The 19,811-nt window shown below is 40.6% G+C and overlaps 2 protein-coding genes and 2 non-coding genes across 7 annotated transcripts in view; 3 read left to right on the forward strand and 1 right to left on the reverse strand.

The window, feature by feature from the left end:
- The window catches only part of SUMO1 (small ubiquitin like modifier 1), a 46,891-nt gene extending 37,757 nt beyond the window's left edge, over window positions 1-9,134 (reverse strand). Inside the window, exon 1 of the mRNA XM_058548601.1 lies at window positions 8,969-9,134. Within this exon, the coding sequence (XP_058404584.1) occupies window positions 8,969-9,134 (166 nt within the window). The remainder of the gene's footprint in view (window positions 1-8,968) is intronic.
- The window catches only part of NOP58 (NOP58 ribonucleoprotein), a 29,065-nt gene continuing 18,198 nt past the window's right edge, over window positions 8,945-19,811 (forward strand). For 2 of the 4 annotated variants that reach the window (XM_058549624.1, XM_058549623.1), the window contains exons 1-3: window positions 8,945-9,177; window positions 16,119-16,195; window positions 18,372-18,424. In XM_058549624.1, coding sequence (XP_058405607.1) covers window positions 9,133-9,177; window positions 16,119-16,195; window positions 18,372-18,424 — 175 coding nt within the window. In that variant the 5' untranslated portion in view covers window positions 8,945-9,132. Of the gene's footprint in view, window positions 9,178-16,118; window positions 16,196-18,371; window positions 18,425-18,621; window positions 18,741-19,811 lie in introns of those variants that run through there. The other 2 variants (XM_058549625.1, XM_058549626.1) reach the window with 2 other exon arrangements.
- LOC131411095 (small nucleolar RNA SNORD70) lies at window positions 17,730-17,817 on the forward strand. Its single transcript, XR_009221489.1, has one exon. It is a non-coding gene; the product is annotated as a small nucleolar RNA SNORD70 (small nucleolar RNA).
- Window positions 18,518-18,602, forward strand: LOC131411096 (small nucleolar RNA SNORD70). Its single transcript, XR_009221490.1, has one exon. It is a non-coding gene; the product is annotated as a small nucleolar RNA SNORD70 (small nucleolar RNA).

Consider the following 19,811-nt stretch of genomic DNA (forward strand, 5'->3'; position numbering starts at 1 on the left):
AGAAGCTGGAAAAGGCAAGGAAACAGATTCTCCTCTAGAGTCTCCAGACTCTAGATGCCCTGCCGACACACTGATTTTAGCCCAGTGAGGCCCATTTCGGACTTCTGATATCTAAAACCAAAAGATAATAAATTTGTGTTGTTTTAAGCCGCTAAATTTGGGGTAATTTGTTACAGCAACAATAGGAAACTAAAACACTGTCCTTGTATGTGAACATGAGTATGTTTCTAGCCGACACAAAAAGTACACAATTACTGAAACATACTCATAATAATTGATATCATTTGGATTATATATAATTAACTTACAGAAGTAAGGAATTTTTTATTTAGCAGTTCTCAAATTTTGAGCTTGAGAAACAAGAGAACTTTCATAGTAGTGTTGAAATAATTAAATATCTGGAGAACGCCAAACATATTTAATTATACTTAATACTTCTCCTTTTATCAGGTAAAAGAGAACTTCTTTGTGGTTGTCCACTGCTGTCTAGGAAACTCCAAATGAAGTTTAGGTGTAAAAGACATCTGAACAGTTTTATTATTTAGAATTTGGGGTTTGAATTTGAGAAGGACAATGTTTAAAAGATTTATCAGAGGAGACAAGATATGAACATGTCACAAAAGTAATTATTAATATCTATAAGCCAATCAAAACAAGAGTTCTATTAAACTTAAGATAATTTATAATCTAATTTGTTACTTTTTTTATGGAGATAGGCACAAGTATGCTAATATATTTACTCAGAAAATATTTCACAGTCACACAATAGAAGAATCTTATTTAAATCCTGGGCAAGCTAGGGATTTCTGAAGAATTTTTTTGTGTGTGTGTGAAGAAGATTGTCCCTGAGGTAACATCTGTGCCAATCTTCCTCTATTTTGTATGTGGGACACCACCACATCATGGCTTGATGAGCGGTGTGTAGGTCTGCACCTGGGATCCGAACCCACAAACCCTGGGCCACTGAAGTGGAGTGCACAAACCCAACCACTATGCCGCCGGGCCGGCCCTTCTGAAGAATTTTATAACTGGATCTCTCCCTGTATCTTTATGCACTGTGTTTTTTTGTTTTGTTTTTTTTTTAAGATTTTATTTATTTTTTTCTCCCCAAAGCCCCAGTAGATAGTTGTATGTCATAGCTGTACATCCTTTTAGTTGCTGTATGTGGGACTCGGCCTCAGGATGGACGGAGAAGTGGTGCCTCGGTGCGCGCCCGGGATCCGAACCCGGGCCACCAGCATCGGAGCGCGCACACTTAACCACCAAGCCACGGGGCCGGCCCTTGCACTGTGTTTTGTAATGCTTGTTTGGTTGGATTATGGATCAATCTAGGGGCACAACTTTAGGATTTATTAACACCTTCTCCATACATGGAGCTTTCTCGCATATCTTGACTTAGTTCATTTGTATATTTCTATGGGACTTTCCTCTTTCCCTTGAGAAAAGAGAAAGAAAAAGTCATGCCTGGAGAACCCTTTAGATGTCTCAGAAGATCACGAAGCTCCAGACAAGTCAGAAACAGTAAGTCCTACTCAAATTAGGACATTCTACCACACATTCAGGCCCATTCATATAGTTGTTATCTAAACCAAGTGAATCCGTTTCAAAGTTCTCTTTTCTTTGTTCTAAATCCATATGCCTGGAGTTGGAAAGTTGGAAACTGCAAAGTTTAGAGGGTGCACAGTCCTCCACAAAACTGCCCTCACTTCTGATACTAACTTGCATATTTAGGGGGTTCCCAGATCCACCCTCAGGTTCAATAATTCACTAGAAAGACTCAATGAAGAATTTACTGAAAGCTGTTATACTCGTGGTTACAATTCATTACAGGGAAAGGACACAGATCAAAATCAGCCAATGGAAGAAGCACAAACATCAAAATCTGGGAGAATTCCAAACACAGTTTCCGATGTCCTCTCCCATGGCGTTAGGATGTTGTCACCCTCCCAGCAATGATGTGTGACAATACTAATGGAGTATCGCCAACCAGGGAAACTCACCCAAGCTTTCAGATCCAGAGTTTTTATTGAAGCTTCATGACATAGGCATGATTGATTGATTGATTGATTGCCCATATGGTTGAACTCAGTCTCCACTTGGTCACACAGTTGGTCTTTGTGGCATCACCAACCCCCCCAAACAAAGACACTCCTATCAGGTATGATACAGATTACCTCCCAGAAGCCAAAGGCAAAGGCCAGACCACTCTTTGGGCAAGATCAAATTATTTCCCATACATCGTATGAAAAGAATTTCAATTTTTTCTTTCGTTGTATACCTTTTCTCCCCTTTGATAGTGGTCTTTCTGATTGCATACAAATGACACATTTTTATGACCAATTAATCTCCAATCGTTTTCAGAGAAGGGTGGGTAGCACAGATACAGAAATATAAATGAACAATTATAAAGGTTAGCTAACTTTCTTTTGCAGAGAGGGAAAAAAAATTTTCATTTCTACACAAACAGAAAACCAGCCACAGTTTGCCAACTTTAGCCAAGGGTTGGGGAAAAAAAAAACCAATTGGTTATAGCAGTTCCAGATCTCAAAGAGCTGTTTTCTGTTCACAGATACATAAAATATTTTTAGTTATTTAACTCATAATGACCCACAGATAAGACAAATAACATAGAGTGCCAGAACAAACAAACAGAAAGACAAATCAACAAATAATCAAAAAAACACACATAAAAGGACAGATACTCTGACTTCTGCTACCCAACCATGACAAGATTCCCTGTGTCTGTCTGCCATCTGGCAGAGACCGAATGGTTGTATCATAAACAAAAAAACAGATACATAAATGCCAGATTCCATGTTTCTGCCACCAGCAGTTGTACACAAATCAAAACCAGAACTACATCCAGACTTGTCCATTAGCTAGAAACATAGAACCAGAAACACAGAAAGAGGTTTCATCACAGTAAAGCTCTACTGCCACATGAGAGTGAACTCAGGAGCCAGGAAGATTATTTGTGGGTGGAAATAGCCCACATGGTACCGTTCTCTGGCAATGTAGTCTGCTCAAATCTGATAGACAAAATCCACCCAACTTTTCAGTGGAATCTCTAAAACTGCCAAAAGAAGACTAAAAGAGAAAGTCATATAGAAAAAAAATTTACTTGCCAAGAAAGTTATGAAGGAGGCCAGTATTTAAAAGCCTTACTCACCACAAAACAAAACAGAACAAATGAACAAAACATGTATTAAAAGGAAAATACTCAAAGTTACCAAGTTAACAATCTGTTAATAGAGGAAAAAATAGCAATTTTCTCACATGATTATCTTATCTGTAAAGCGTTCCCCATATCCTCAGATATTAGCATCGCAAAAGTCAAAGAGAGTTGTTTTTGTTTGAGAGTCAGTAATTTACAGGAAGGCTCGAAGTTTCATTTAATTTGGAATCTAGAACTAAATTTTTTTGTTGTGTTTTGTTTTTGTTTTCTCAGGGTGCAAAGTGGCATGTGTGCGTGTTTGTAATCTGTAGGATGTGAATGTATTTTTACCCTTAGTGGAAGCAGTCAGTGTCAATTTTGTTCCACATTTCTTTAGTTTTCTTCTTGATATGCCTTTCCTCTGATCTATTTGAATTATTGTCTTAATTTAATTACATAGTAATGGTTGCCATTTACTGAGCACTTAAGTTATGTCAAATAAAAATATTATCTTGTTTAATAGTCACAATAACTCTGTGAGGTAGATGTTACTCTTATTTTACACACAAAGAAAGTACCAAAGGGGCTGGCCCCATGGCTTAGCAGTTAAGTGTGCGCGCTCCGCTGCTGGCGGCCTGGGTTCGGATCCCGGGCGCCCACCGACGCACCGCTTCTCCGGCCATGCTGAGGCCGCATCCCACATACAGCAACTAGAAGGCTGTGCAACTATGACATACAACTATCTACGGGGGCTTTGGGGGAAAAAAAATTAAAAAAAAAAAAGTACCAAAGAAGTTCAATCATTTATCCAAGGACCCAAAGATCCATAAATTGTAAGAAGGGAAGCTGACATTTGGACTCCTGCTTACTTCTGTGGTATTGTAATTGTGTTGTACTAGTCTGCTTTCTCCACCAATCATTAGCTTCTTGAGGGCAAGAATTATGTATTGCATGTCTTTGAAGGACCAGAACAAAGTATAGGGTCTAGTATGTAGTAGGCATATAAACGAATAGGCTATCCTTTCATATTTTATAATCGTTTAACATGCAGAGAGCTTATTTTTGAAAAAAGATATTAAAGAATGTTGAAGTTAGAGAAGAGATGGTAATGTCAAAGAGAGAGACCAGCTAATAATTTGTTCAGGCCCATACCATGATGTAGTTCAGGGTCTGGACCTCAGCTTTACAAATTTTGACCATGCATCCAGAGTTGATTAGTTTAGAGGGAATGGCTCATTTTGTCCAAGCTCACGAGAAAGAGATGAATGGGTGCGACTGTATTTTAGCTGGTCACAGATGAGACTTTCTTGGGCTGCTTTGCAGGGTTCGGTGACACAGCTCACCAGAACCAGATCATCGCTGGTTTTCTGGGTGGACTAGCCTCCAAACTTTTATGTCTCAATGTTCAGGAGACTTTTTAACTGAAATAGTCAGGAATTCCATTGACGTAGATGCTCTTAATTCACATAGGGCCCACAGGGTGAACTGAGAGAAAGACATTGAGATTCATTCAGGTCCTGATCTGATGGCAGGACGTCCTCAGAAAATGCCAGACTGGAGAGAGCAACAACAGGGTCATGAGAGAAAATCATCATGTGTCTAGTTGCATGAGCCAGACTGAGCAGAAGCATGGCTGTTAGAACAGATGGTGGGAGGTGTGAGCCTGTTTCCAACCCATGTCCTAACTGTCTCTCTTTCCTCCAGGCACTGATGGTCTCTGGAAGGAAAGGGCTTTACCAAAAGGAAAAATATGTGTCACAGGTTAGGGGGCACAAAAGCTGCCTCCCTGCTATCTGGAGAGGGACCCGAACCCCTGAAGGTGGTAGTCTACAGAAGGTGGGAAATGGCGTATGCAGCACCTGTGTTCAATAAAGTGGCAGCAGTCAACAGAGCAGAAAGACCGCAATACTAGCCAACACCAGAGCAAGGGAATACAGAGCCATAGGCAGCAGCTTAACCATTGTATGATAGGAACAATCCCCGTGGTTCATCCTCTGGGGACTCCTAAAGGAAAGAGTGCAGGAGGCTGTGTGATCTTGGGTTGCTGTTACGAGAGGTTCGGGTATTCGATTGGAGATGTAAAAGAAACTTTCCACTCCAAACAAATGGACTGAAGGTACATTTTATTATATAGAGGATAGTAAAGGTGATAGTCCACAAACAGATTGGAATAGGTCAAATATTAAGAGGGAAAAACATCAGCTCAACTGGAAAAGGAAAACATCCACATCGACTGAAGGGAAATGACACAAATCAACCAGAAAGAGAAACACCAGGTTGACCGAAAAGAGAACACGTCAGATCGGTTGGTTACTCACAACATCCACGTCCCACTGCCGGGGAGAGTCCCTTCAATTGACACAGCTGAACGGGAATCACACATCCTGGGCAAGGTGTCCCTTCCACAGGTGAGACTCTCACCAGGCCTTGGTTTCCAGCAGTTTATATAAGCAGTTACAGAGTTTACAGAGCAAGCATTCAGTGTTCCCATGCACAAATGGTTATCAGTGGCGTATGTGCACTGAGCCTCCTGGCTATTGTCCCAGCCCGGCAGTTGTGTACGTGCATTGTTTTCCCTTGGTGTCATCCCAGCCCAGCACAGGTGGCCAGTCTGCCCCAGGCCGTGACACCCAAACGACCTTGAAATTCTTACAAATTGCAACTATCTCCGCGGGAGAAAGGCCACTTCCTGGGAAAAAGGTCAGTTCCCACCACACAGAAAGCAGCTTTATATTTCTTTGTGTGCCAGTGGCTGTAGGTTAATGGAACGGCCAAATATGGCTGCACTCATGTCAAGACAGTTGCTTCACTTCTCTGAGAAGGAAAATGATGTAATAATAAGAGCACCTACTGCCTAAGTTTGTTGCGAAGATGACATCATATGATGAGCACTGAAAACAAACAAACATACTAGTTGTTTCCTTGTTAGTGTCTTCGAGTGGATTCCAACTCCTAGCCACCCCGTGACCAGCAGAGCAGAGCCCTGCCCTGTCTTCTTGTGCCATCCTCTCCCCTTCTGGTGCTCTATCAGACAATGCTCCACTGCTATTCACAGGGTTTTCATGGCCAATTTTTTCGGAAGTAGGTGGCCAGGTCCTTCTTCCTAGTCTGTCCACTGAAACCTGCCCGCCATGGGTAACCCTGCTGGTATCTGAAATACTGCTGGCAGAACTTTCAGTATCATAGCAACACACAGCCACCACAGTATAACACCCGACAGACGGATGGTGAGGTTTCTTGACGGGAACGAACCTGGGCCACTGCGGTGGGAGTGCTGGATCTTAACCGTTAGACCACCAGGGCTGGTTATACTAGTTGTTACAGCGATAAAAATGTTAATTCATTGGGCCGGCCCCGTGGCTTAGCGGTTAATTGCACGCGCTCCGCTGCTGGCGGCCCGGGTTCAGATCCCGGGCGAGCATTGACGCACCGCTTCTCCGGCCATGCTGAGGCCGTGTCCCATATACAGCAACTAGAAGGATGTGCAGCTATGATGTACAACTATCTACTGGGGCTTTGGCGGGGGGGAAGTTAATTCATTAATTTAAAATGGGGGTCATTTACAGTCATTTCAATACTGGTCCTACTGTTCCGAGAACACTCCTGCCCTGGTGTCTTTGAATACACAGTTCTCTTTGCCTGAAATTCGTCCTCTCTAGATAGTTTCATGGCTGGCTGCCTAAAGTTATTTACTCAAATGTCACCTTCTCAATGAGACCTTTCCTGACCATCCTGGAACATCTTATTCCCCTATCCGGCCTTATTTTTCTCTGTAGCATTTAGTATTATCTAATATACTAGATATTTATTTTCTGTTTCCCCTTCTCCATGAAGTACAGAGGTTTTTTCCATGTTTTGTTCACTGCTATGTCCTTAGTGCCTGTAAGAATGCCTGGCAGAGAGTAGACACTCAAATATTTGTTGACTACATGAAACATGTTCACTACATGGACTACATGAAACATCCAGAGCATCTCCTTCCTGTTACAAGGCACATGAGTGGTCTCTGAGCAAGAGGATATCTTTTGCTAATATCAGTAGGTCTCAAAAAGTACCTGGGGCCTCTACCAGCACCGTGAAATAATTTAGTTCCATCATTCATTCATTCTAATCATTCATTTACTCATTCACTATTCATATTTATGGGGTCCTTAGCATGTGCCAGATACCAGCCTAGAACTGGGGATCCAGCAATGAACTTGCATGGAGCTTATATTCTAGCTGGGTCAGGGATGGGGTTAGGTGGTGGGGAGAGAATGGAAGAAGTACATTCCTTGTCTTTGTCACTTCACCATGTTAAGCCACTACTAAAATTATAAGCCCTCTTCTGGGTTATCTATACTCTCTCATGTTCTCCTCCTCATACTTCTTTGTGCTATCTCCCCTTGACCTAGTACTTTGTTTAATAAAGTATTGAATCGCTTACTTTTCTCTTGCAACAGGGAATTTTCAGACAATTACTGTATTTGGCCAAGAGCCACATCCAAAATCAGAGTCAGCTCTGAACCCCTGACTAATGCATCACCGAGCTGATTATGTAAATGGCAATGTGCAAAGATAACTTCTAGGAGATGCCACAGTAAAGAGGTTTCTCATTGAATCAGTGGTTTCATTTCTCTTTGGGTAAAAGATGCAAGCTTTAGATGTAAGGAAAAGAATTTTACTTCCTGCAAACATTCATTCATTTAATGAGATCCTACTTCATGACTAGCACAAGGTGATGCCCTATACGGATACGATTATGTGTAAGATATAGATTGCACTCTCTCACAGATGGCACTTCTGTTAAGGAGACTAGACAAAAAAATCTCGTGAATATAAACCATAAACAGAGTGCCTCCACTTCACTCACCCAGCCATTTTGGTTTCTCTTGCTTCCCTGACCACAGTGGATCCTATGGCTATAATCAATCATGCTCTTGTCTGTCCCCTAGATTCCCCTATCCTTTGACTTTCCCCCACTTTCATCTTTTCACTTATTCAGTCCAGGATTTTGATTCCTCTTGATCCCAAGTTGCAGAACTGCTTGAGAAAATCAAGTTACTTAGCGTTCCACAACTTTCAGCAGGTTGCAGCTTAATGTTTACAGGCAATCTGCATATAGAGCTTGGGAAGTAAGGAAGGAAATTTTACTCCTATTGGAAGCCAGACTTGTGGAATAATTGAGGTCTTTAAATCCGGCATGAGACTGAAGGATCCTATACCCACTACAGTCCTCCACTCTGCCAACTGAGCTATTGAAAGAATCACACTGAAGGGTCCTAGAAAAGCAAATTACAGTAAGACAAGGACCTAAAGTCTAAATGCATGCCCTAGAGTCACTGTAGCAAAAACGGGAGAGACCTACATATATTTGAAAGACATCCGTGCTAAAAATCAGTTTGGCCAGAGAGGAGAGAAGAGCCAGGAGTGCTCCAATATACAGTGACAGTCATGGTGTCATTCTGAGGACTTCACTGCAAAGCATGGCTATCCCCGGAGTAAATTCTGGCGGCTAGCATTTCCCAAATTCCAGACGCCTGAGGCTAGCAGACGAGACAACTCCGCATTTCTGTGAAGGTAAAATATATCATATATGGGAGTTCAAAAAAAAAATAATAAAAAGCCAAGTTTTTCCCCTTTAGACTTCCGTGCGGCCTAGCCGCCTAAAAGGTCGGCTCAGTCCTTAACACGTCTCGCGATATTTTCGTGGTCACCCTGTGGCGGGAACAAACCGGAAGCGAAGGCTCGCTCTGCCGCACGTCATCTGTCGGAAGTGACGTCATATCCCAGAAGCCTTGGAGAAGGAGAAGCGCGTTAGCGCGTTCCACGCACCTTGCGGTGTGGAACGTTCCGGCAACGTGGTCTGGGTTTTTTTGCAGGAAGGCGAGTGAGTTTGTGCTTGGTCAGGCGCGGCCTTGCGGGCCGCAGGTTTGGTCTTTTTTTTCCTGGTGTTAGAGCTCGCGGCAGGCCGCGCCGCGCCCGGACCCGGCCTCAGCATGTTGGTGCTGTTTGAAACGTCCGTGGGCTACGCCATCTTTAAGGTAGGGGGGAGGTTGAGCGGTCGGAGGGGAAGGCGGGTGTTGGGCGGGCGAGGAGAGGGCAAGGCGTGAGGAGAGGACGACGCTGCTCAGGGTCGCGTGGGTGCCTTTCATGTCCCCCAGCTCGAGAGGGAGGGAAGGCTCTGGGCCTGGGCGGCGCGTGTTTCGGTGAACACGTGGCCGCGCCGGGTTCCGTGTGAGAGGATTTGGCGGGGTTAGGCAGGTGGACAGGAGCCGCATTAGAATTATACAGGTTAGGATAAATTTGGACTTTATTCTGAGTGTTTTGAGGGATGCTTGAAAGATTTTAAGGAGAGGAATGGCCTGGTCTGATTGTGTCTTTTAATAAAGTTGCTTTGCTGTGTGGAGAGTAGATTACGGGGGCGGGGGCGGGCAAGAAAGGAAGCAAAGATACTTTTGCGTTAATCTAGACAAGATGAAATTGCTTGGATTAAGGTTGGTGTGGAGGGAAGGAAATATCGGGAGAAATTTTGAAGGCAGGACTGCAGTATTTGGCTGATGGATTGAAGAGTGTGAGGTTTTGGTATAAGTAAGTGGGTGCGGGATGGTAGGGAAGAGAGGAGAAACAAAGTTGCTGGGGTTTGCGGGGAGGACGGGGGTTACTAAACAGATCCGGTTGGGGCTCTGTGAAGCTTGCGATGTCTTAGACGTGGAAACGCGATTGTCATTTCACGTTTGAAGCCTAGCGGAGAAATCTGGGCTGGTGATAATCTGTATGGAATTTGGTTGTTTTAACAGGGAAAGTTTGGAATTAATTTACAAGTTTATCAGCACGAAAATGATTGAATAATGGGACATTCGTGTAGTGGGATGCTATTGAGATGTCAGGACGGAGGAGGTAAATTGAGTGCCGTCCACGTGCCAGGCGCTCTTCTGAGCTCTACAAATATAGCAACGAACAACAAATTTTTCGTGTATCTGCTGATAAGGCAACAAATGCTAGATAAATATGTATAATGTGAGTCTAGTTGTGAGTCAAAAAACTATGTATGTGGTATGGGTGCAGAAAGTCTGGAAGGGTACATACGAAAATGATTTGGCGGAGCTTTTCATTTTATTCCCCAAGTTTCTCTTCTGATATTTGAAAATATACTTCTGTTTACACTTGTTACGTTAAATACTTGTTATTTTTAAGAAAACTAGTAAAATAATAATTAAAATCAAAAGCTGACTTTGCTTATTTTTTCTCTCATTGAAGTCGTCTGTAATTGCCGACTTAGCAGTTTTAAAGGAATTTTAAGGGCTTTAGAGCCCAGGAACGTGTCTATTTTACTTGTCCTCGCCTTTTTTGCAGTCTTTTCTAAATTCTTTTTGTGTGTGCGTGTGTGTGTGTGTGTGTGAGGAAGATCAGCCCTGAGCTAACATCCATGCTAATCCTCCTCTTTTTGCTGAGGAAGACCGGCTCTGAGCTAACATCTATTGCCAATCCTCCTCCTTTTTTTGCCCCCAAAGCCCCAGTAGATAGTTGTATGTCATAGCTGCACATCCTTCTAGTTGCTGTATGTGGGACGCGGCCTCAGCATGGCTGGAGAAGCGGTGCGTCGGTGCGCGCCCGGGATCCGACCCTGTGCTGCCAGCAGCGGAGCGCGCGCGCTTAACCGCTAAGCCACGGGGCTGGCCCCTCTAAATTCTTAAGTAGAGTTCTGGTCCTGTCCCCAAATTCTCTTAGCCAACGTGATCTGTCATATTTTGCATCATATCAGTGGATGAATTCATCTAAATTGATATTGTGTATACTGTCCTGAAGTGGGTGCTTAGAGGGAGCGGAGCAACTCCGCACCATCCACGGTTGCCTCTGATGGTGGGAAGGAGTTGGCTGAGCAATTGTATGGTTTATAGTTGCACATGCTTCTAGTTGCTGTTTGTGGGACACGGCGTCAGCATGGCCGGAGCAGCGGTGCGTAGGTGCGCGCCCGGGTTCGGACCCGGGCGGAGCGTGCACACTTAAGTGCTAAGCCACAGGGCCGGCCCAGCAATTGTATGGTTTATAGACCTGGGTCGTAAAATATTCAACCGTGTCTCTTGATGAATTGTTGATTTCTGTTAATGAGGAATATTCTGCTCCATAAAAATAAGTCTTGAGTTTTCTTTCTTTTTTTTTTTGTGAGGAAAATCAGCCTTGTGCTAACATCTGCCAATCCTCCTCTTTTTTTGCTGAGGAAGACTGGCCCTGGGCTAACATCCTTGCCCATCTTCCTCCACTTTATATGGGACGCAGCCACAGCATGGCTTGCCAAGCAGTGCATCAGTGCGCGCCCGGGATCCAAACCGGCGAACTGTAGTTTTTAATGTCATTTATCTGCAAGTTACAGTTAAATTGTGGTTTATGGTTTATGTAACTTAATATTAGAGAAATAACTAAAGGCTTGAATATATTGAAATATTGATTCATTTATAAGTACTTGCAATTAATAGTAGTTATTGATTCTTTCTGAATAAAATCAACATACCAAATGTTCTGGAATTAGTGATGATTGCACAGTTTTGTGAAAATATACTAAAAAGTAAGTTGTAGGGGCCGGCCCGGTGGCGCAAGCGGTGAAATGCTCGAGCTCTGCTGAGGCATCCTGGGGTTCTTCGGTTCGGATCCAGGGCGCGCACCGATGCACTGCTTGTCAGGCCATGCTGTGGAGGCGTCCCACATAAAGTAGAGGAAGATCGGCCGGGATGTTAGCTCAGGGCCGGTCTTCCTCAGCGAAACGAGGAGGATTGGCATGGATGTTAGCTCAGGGCTGATTTTCCTCCCCCAAAAAAAGTAAGTTGTACACTGTAAAAGGGTGAATATTGTGGTATGTGAATTACATGTATAGAAAAGTAGATATACAGTACAAGGTGCTTTTCCCATAATCTTTTAAAATGCTGTGGTATAAAATTATATTGGTTGCATAAAATTCATGCTTTAATGAGAATGCTTTAAGAAGTTTTTTTCAAACTTTTTTGGCCTCAATTCACAGTAAGAAATACGTTTTAGGCCTGGGCCCATGGCTTAGCAGTTAAGTGTGCGTGCTCCACTGCTGGCAGCCCGGGTTCAGATCCTGGGCACACACTGACGCACCGCTTCTCCGGCCATGCTGAGGCCGCGTCCCACATACAGCAACTAGAAGGAAGTGCAACTATGACATACAACTATCTACTGGGGCTTTGGGGGAAAAAATAAATAAATAAAATTATTTAAAAAAAAGAAATACATTTTATATCATGGCCCAGTATACGCATAGCCATATGTACATAGTGCTTCAACAAGAATTAAATATCTTCAAAAACTTATTGCTTGTTAATAAGGTTATATATGACTGCAAAGACAGTATGTAAAAGAACTGTTATTGTTATTTCTAGAATATTGCAAAAACTCAACCTGTGTCCCTCATGTCACATGGCACACAGACTAAGACTAAAGACATCCTTAGTCTTACTCATCCCAGACCTTTTGTAGCTGTGCTGCCCAATGTGGTAGCTACTAGCCACATATAGCTATTTCACCCTTGAAATGTGGCTAGTAAAGCTGTGGAGATGAATTTTTTTAGTTTTAGTTCATTTAAATTTTAGTCACATCATACAGTGCAGCTTTGTAGTGTAGTGTTGTGTGTTCTTCCGTTTCCTCAAAGCCTTGAGGAAGAGATTTTTTTTGTGTATACCAGAGTTCATGTATAACATGATTACTGAGCAGTATATTTTTTCCAACTTTATTGGGTGTACGTACTGTCTAACTCACCTATTGTAAATGTGCAGTTTGATATGTTTTAGTAAAATTTATACAGTTGTGCAAACACTTCTACAATCCACTATTAGAATACTTCATCTCAGAATTACCTTGTGCCCATTTGCAAGTCAGTCCCAGCTCTAGGCAGCCACTTTCTGTCTGTATAATTTTGTCTTTTCTAGAAATTTCATGTAAATGAAGTAATGTTATAGTTTTTTGTGTCTGGCTTTTTTCGGTTAGCTTGTTTTTGAAGCTAATCTATGTTGCATTTATCAATTCCTTCCTTTTTGAATAATTTGCATTTGCAACTATTCAAGTCATCCTGTACAATCGTGTACAACTCAAACAAATTTCGTAAAACGGTGTTACCCATTTTTGTCTGTGAAGTAAACCTAAAAAAGTTAGCATTGAATTTTTAAATAAAATATAGAAAATCCCACAATAACCAATAAAAAAGTGAAAATTAGAGAAGACACTTTTTGATACAGTGCACCCTTTTCTACTTATAAACTCATTCCTGTCTGGAATAGAGGAGGGTGCTCTGGGTAGATCTGGCATGCTGTGAAATGCGTTTGTGTTTTTTATTTTTTATTGTGAAAAATTTCAAGCAGCCAAGTAGAAGATTACAGTGAACTTCATGTACCCTACCCCATCACTCAGCTTTGACAGGCTCATTTTGTGTCCTCTCTCTCCCATTCCCCTGTGCCACTGTATTGTTTTGAAGCAAATCCTGAACATTTAATTTTATCTGTAAGTATAAAGATTATAAAATATATGTCTTAAATATAAAGACTGGTTTTAAAACTAGCAAACAATGTAACAGTAGTGCTGAACATTTTAATGGTAACGATAGCTATACACTATTTCTTTTTGGAAGTGGAAATTATTCCATTTTAATCCAAAATGATAAAACCAAAAATGAATTTTGTATACAAATGTTTCAGATTCTTCTGTCTGAAAATGAATGATTAAAAATTTGAGATAAATGTATAACAGAAAATAGAGCAATTATCTCTAGTTCTACATGTTCAGACTGTCTTTATTAGTAATATAGACAGTTCTTTATCTTGAACTTCGCTTCAATATGTTGTAGGACAATTGGGAACATATATTAGCCAAGGTTTTGTTTGCCATAACAAAGTCTTTGGAGACCTCTGAGTGGTCGTGAATCAACATGATTTCATTACATTTCCTTTTTTACTTTAAGATTTCTGATAATCTCTCTTAAATATGCCAATTTTGTTACCCAATTGTTATCTTCAAATATGCTTGCTTTTTGACTAGAGAAAATGTGAATTTTACTCATGAGTCATATCCCCTATTTCGTACATATCCTCTGAACAATCAGTGAATTTGGGTGTGGTTAGCTGGATTCTTTGAACAAACTATTTCCAAAAGTCAGGACTCTTCTGTGAAATTCCTGTAACAAAAAATAACTTTGAATTAATATTTCAGTGCATTCGTGAAATTTGGTGGAATGTCTGGATTCTAAAGTTTTCATGATAAGCAAAATAGAACTGTTAGTGGCTTGTGATTTTTCAGTACAAACACTATGCTTTGCAATCATTTAGTGTTGTATTACTCTGATGGCTAAGTTTTTCCAGTTTGATTTATTTTGACCAGCTTTTCAAGTTCTGTAAATATATCTAGTTCAGCTGTGTCTGGGATTAAATTTATTTATTTATTTTTTTGTGAGGAAGATCAGCCCTGAGCTAACCTCCATGCCAATCCTCCTCTTTTTGCTGAGAAAGACTGGCCCTGAGCTAACATCTGTGCCCATCTTCCTCCACTTTATATGGGACGCCGCCACAGCATGGTCTGACAAGTGGTGCATTGGTGCGTGCCTGGGATCCAAACCCCGGCCACCGGCAGCAGAACGCCAGCACTTAACCACTATGCCCCAGGGCCGGCCCCTGGGATTAAATTTAAACAACACAACAAATCATGTGGCCAGACTCATCTGACAAATTAAAGGTGTTGTGCAACTTGCAATATCATATGTCGTAATGTTTTATCACAAAAATATGTACTAGACTATAATTGGGTAATAAGTCTTACTGTGTAAATATTCTGTGATATTATAGATTTGATAACATGTTGTTTATCAGTAAGATATAGTTTTTAATTTATCAGCTGATTTTTCCCATAAAAGTACATGCATAATATCTAAACATACTATATTTCACCAAATTTAATACATCATTATTTTACACTGCTAATTAAACTGAACTGCCATCAGTTGTAAGACATTCCAGTTTCAAGGACATTAAATATGGGGGAAGATGCATTTTGGAATTGATCCTACCCTATCTTATACTTGAGCAGTTGACATCACAGAGTGTTGGTGAGGGTGTAGGGAAATAAGAACTTCTGTTCACTCTTGATTTAAGTGAAACTAATAGAATCTCTTGAAGGCAGTTTGGTAACATCTGTCAACATAAAATATGCATTTCCTATATGGTCCATTAACTCCGCTTCCAGTAATTTGTCCTATAGAAATACAACATGTATAACTCCAAAAATATGTTTTTTAAGGATGAGAAAAATTTAGAAATAACCTAAATGTTTATCAATAAGGGCATAAATGATGGTATATTCATACAGTGCAGTTCTAGGTTGTTAAAACCCAGTATTACGTCCATGATATGTTAAATGCGTGGTATGATTCCTAAAAGTCTGCATAAATAAAATGTTGCATAAACTGTCAAAAAGTCTTGAAGTGTATACCTAAATGTTAGTGATTGTGTTTCGCAGATAAAAAGTGCCCCTTTTTTTCCTTTGCATTTTAAAATTTCTTACTTCTAGATGTGTCTTACAATTGACAGTATCTTAGTTTTAGAGAAATCCATAATACTTTTATGTGAGGATGATCATAGCAGTAAATAACAAAATTTGTTCTATAGAAAGTAGGCAAATAAAGTCTTTTGATGTTCTGTGAATATGATTTGCTTTGTGAAGGGGTTAGGGTCTCTTTAAAAATAAAAAGTTTTCAACAAAGACCCCAACTAGATCTGAATTCCATCCAGTTATTAAATGGGCTGCTTGAGCTACTAATTTGACCACAAAATTATGCAGAGTAAGAAAACTGGTTCGTTATTTCAGAGGAAAAAATAGCTTCCACCGCCCTCATTTTATGTGTACAGTTGTACTTGAAGAGGGTAGCTATGTATGCCTAAGCTGTGCATAATAATTTTAAAGAAAATTATTTAAATGTCTATTACAGGTTTTGAATGAGAAGAAACTTCAGGAGGTTGATAGTTTGTGGAAAGAATTTGAAACTCCAGAGAAAGCGAATAAAATGTAAGTCATCTTGAAACTAAGAATTTAGCAGTTAACATTTAGGGTGTTTTTGTTTTTACATTTTTTTCCCTTCCTAATTCATATAATGTTAAGTTCATAACTTTTTGTTTTGAAATCTATATCAGCAGTAATATTGGTATGAACCTAATTATTAGGTTCCTTATTTGGCGCATAGGCCATCTCAACTAATTTGTATTAGTTGCAGACTAGATTGGACAGTGCCCCAAAATTACTATTTTGCAAGATATTTGAAATAAATTTCTGTTAAAAGTAATAATTATCAAAACCATGGGTTGCTGATTGATTTAACTTTTAGTTTCTCTAAGTTAGTGGTATTCAAATGTTTTTGAACTTAATTCATAATTTATTCTTTATGACTTCTACTTCCTAGCTCTGTCTGGAGTAATAAAATAACTAGGTAGTAACTCCTGAAAAGGTGTACCTGACTTCATCAAGGTCTCTGGATGAGAAAATAAAGTATACCTTTGATGCCCTGCTTAAGGAATATGTGGTGGGAGAGAGAGCTGGCTTTTCCTCAAGGTAGAGTCAAGATGGCTATTTCACCATCTGTGAATCACCTTGTGAAATAGCCCATTTGGTGAATGTGGTCCTAGGAAGGACCTGACTTATCTCTTAATACATGTGGATTTAGATTGTGTCCTTCGATGCCAAAGGGCATTTGATAATTCGTCTGCTAGTGCTAATAAAAATTCATAAGAATAGAAGGAAACTACTTAAGCTTCTGAAAAGTGTTGGGGCCCGGCCTGATGGCATAGCGGTTAAGTGTGTGCACTCTGCTGCAGCAGCCCGGGGTTCACAGGTTCGGAACCCCGGGCGCACACTCACGCACCACTTGTCAAGCTATGCTGTGGTGGTTTCCCATATCAAGTAGAGGAAGATGGGCACGGATGTTAGCCCAGGGGCAATCTTCCTCAGCAAAACCATGAGGATTGGCATCGGATGTTAGCTCAGGGCTGATCTTCCTCACAAAAATAAATAAATAAACAAACAAACAAATAAATAAAAAGTGTTGAACCCAAAGAAATGTCATACATACTAAACAGAGAAAATACAGAGTTGCAGCATTTGTGGTGGCAAAAACCCCAAATTTGAAACAACTTAAATGTCCATCAGTAGTGGAATTGTTGAATAAATTGTAGTATATCTATAGATCTCTTGTTGACCTGGAGAAAGGTCCATGATATACTGAGAAGACCATGCTTCAGAGTAATTTGTATAATGTGATCCCACTTGGCAGTGTTCTTGTACATCTATATGTGCATTTATGTGAGTATAGAGAGATAGGAACAAATGCCGCTTCAGAAAGATGGAAATGGGGGTGGGTTGAGATGGAATAAGGTGAAATCGTTGTTTTTTCCGTAAATCTTTGTATTAAGTGCATATTTAAGGGACCCCAGGGTGTTCCCTGACCAGGTAAGAAAACCTTGCTTAAGATAACAGTATTTTAGACACAATAGAAGACTGTTTCTCCTTTTTAAGGGGCTATATGCTTTGGGTTGCTGAGTTAACCTGATTCATTGTTGTCAATGATGTATTCTTGTTGGAACTGAATCTAAGTGATCTAACTCAAAATTCGTCACTACCACTGAGGCAACAATGAATTGACTGTATGTATTTGTTTTGATATAAAATGATGTTATCCTCCACGTAGCATTTGGGGAGGAAGGGGGTAAAGTAAGGGTAAGAGGAATCAGATCTGACGATAAGCTGTTCATTAATGGCATTGGTGCTAGATGAACATATCAGTGTCATGAGATTCCTGACCAAAGAGGGACTATTAAACCTTTTCTTAGGCCACTTCTATGCTTTATAGTAAAAGGCATCTGTGTCCAGCTTTAAGCAGCAGAGGTTTTGTTGAAGCTTCAGCATCTTTGTTGTGGTTTACATGTGATAGCAGACTTCTTTGCTGTTGTTCTAAGTTTCCTTCAGAGCCATAACCTTCTCTGTAATAGTGCAAACATTACTAGCCTAACATTTAGAGAAACTGTTCATTTTGTGAAGAATATCTAACTTTGCACCTTGGTACCCAATAACAGGAAAGTTTCTTTTATTGGTGTATGATTTGGAAACAGTCCAACACCTCTTTCCTAAATATGTGGCTTTGCAGAATCAATGGACCCTCATAACGTGTTTTTTGTTTTGCTTTTGTCTCTAGAGTAAAGCTAAAACATTTTGAGAAATTTCAGGATACGGCAGAAGCATTAGCAGGTAAAGTCGAAGACTAGCTTTTTTGTTTTTAATCTTGGCAATTTGTTATCCTTATTAAAAGATTGTTTGCTTCAGTTGCCTGAGTTAACTTTATTCAATGTTGTCAATGATGCATTCTGTTTGGAACTGAATTTAAGTGATCTAACTCATTCGTCACTACCACTGAGACAACATTGAGTTAGCTTTTTTCACCATAGGGCTGATTTTTCCCCCCATGTGATGAGAGATCAGAAGTGGTTAAGTTGATCTCCCTGTGGAAACCAACAGCATAATGCTGAAGCACAATTCAGTAAAAGCTGTTCTACAAGGGACCAAGGTAATGTGGTCAAGTACACAGCTCTCTGATCATGTTAATCCAAGAGTAAAGTTGAGACTAGCCAGGATTCACAGTTGAAATAATAATAAAGCGGCTCTCCAGGGGTATACATTTTTCAAAAAAGCACAATATTACTAGAAATTTTAGGAAAACTAATAGAGGGGGTTTTTTGTGTGTGTATGTTCTAATACAAAAACTATAGAGAGGTGTACTGAGCCAGCCCTGATGGCCTAGTGGTTAAAAGCGTGGTGTGCTTCACTTCGGTGGCCCGGGTTTGGTTCCTGGGCACAGAACCACACCACTCGTCTGTCAGTAGTCATGCTCTGGTAGCGGCTCACATAGAAGAACTAAAAGGACTTACAACTAGAATATACAGCTATGTACTGGGGCTTTGGGGAGGAGAGGGAAAAAAAGAGAGGAGGATTGGCAATAGATGTTAGTTCATAGAGAATCTTTCCCAGCAAAAAAAAAAAAGAAAAAGAAATGACCATTTGTCATGTTTAGGGAAAAAAAAAGAAAACTATAGAGAGACATATGAGTTACTTATCTAAAGGGGGCATGATTTTGAACGATTTAGAAGAATAGATGACTCATATACTTTAGTGCTCATGCAATAACAGATGTATAGTAATAGAGTTTATTAACTAGGCTTGGCTTCAGTAGGCACTTGGTCTTATAAGATTTTTTTTTTTTTTAAGATTTTATTTATTCATTTTTTTCCCCCCAAAGCCCCAGTAGATAGTTGCATGTCATAGGTTCACATCCTTCTAGTTGCTGTACGTGGGACTCGGCCTCTGGTTGGACGGAGAAGTGGTGCCTCGGGGCGCGCCCGGGATCCGAACCCGGGCCGCCAGCATCAGAGCGAGCGCACTTAACCGCCAAGCCACAGAGCCGGCCCTCTTATAAGATTTTTTTAATGTTAGGGAAAAAAAGAAGACCAGATACAAAACTCTAATCATTAATTTTTCAATTGCTTAAATTCTGTCTCAAATCAGCTTGGTGGTATAATTTCAAAATGAAGGACCGTAAGGAAGAATATGGCTTAAAATTAGGCAAGAATTTGACAGACAA

Source organism: Diceros bicornis, chromosome 10, assembly GCF_020826845.1.
Source record: "Diceros bicornis minor isolate mBicDic1 chromosome 10, mDicBic1.mat.cur, whole genome shotgun sequence".
Classification (NCBI taxonomy): domain Eukaryota; kingdom Metazoa; phylum Chordata; class Mammalia; order Perissodactyla; family Rhinocerotidae; genus Diceros; species Diceros bicornis.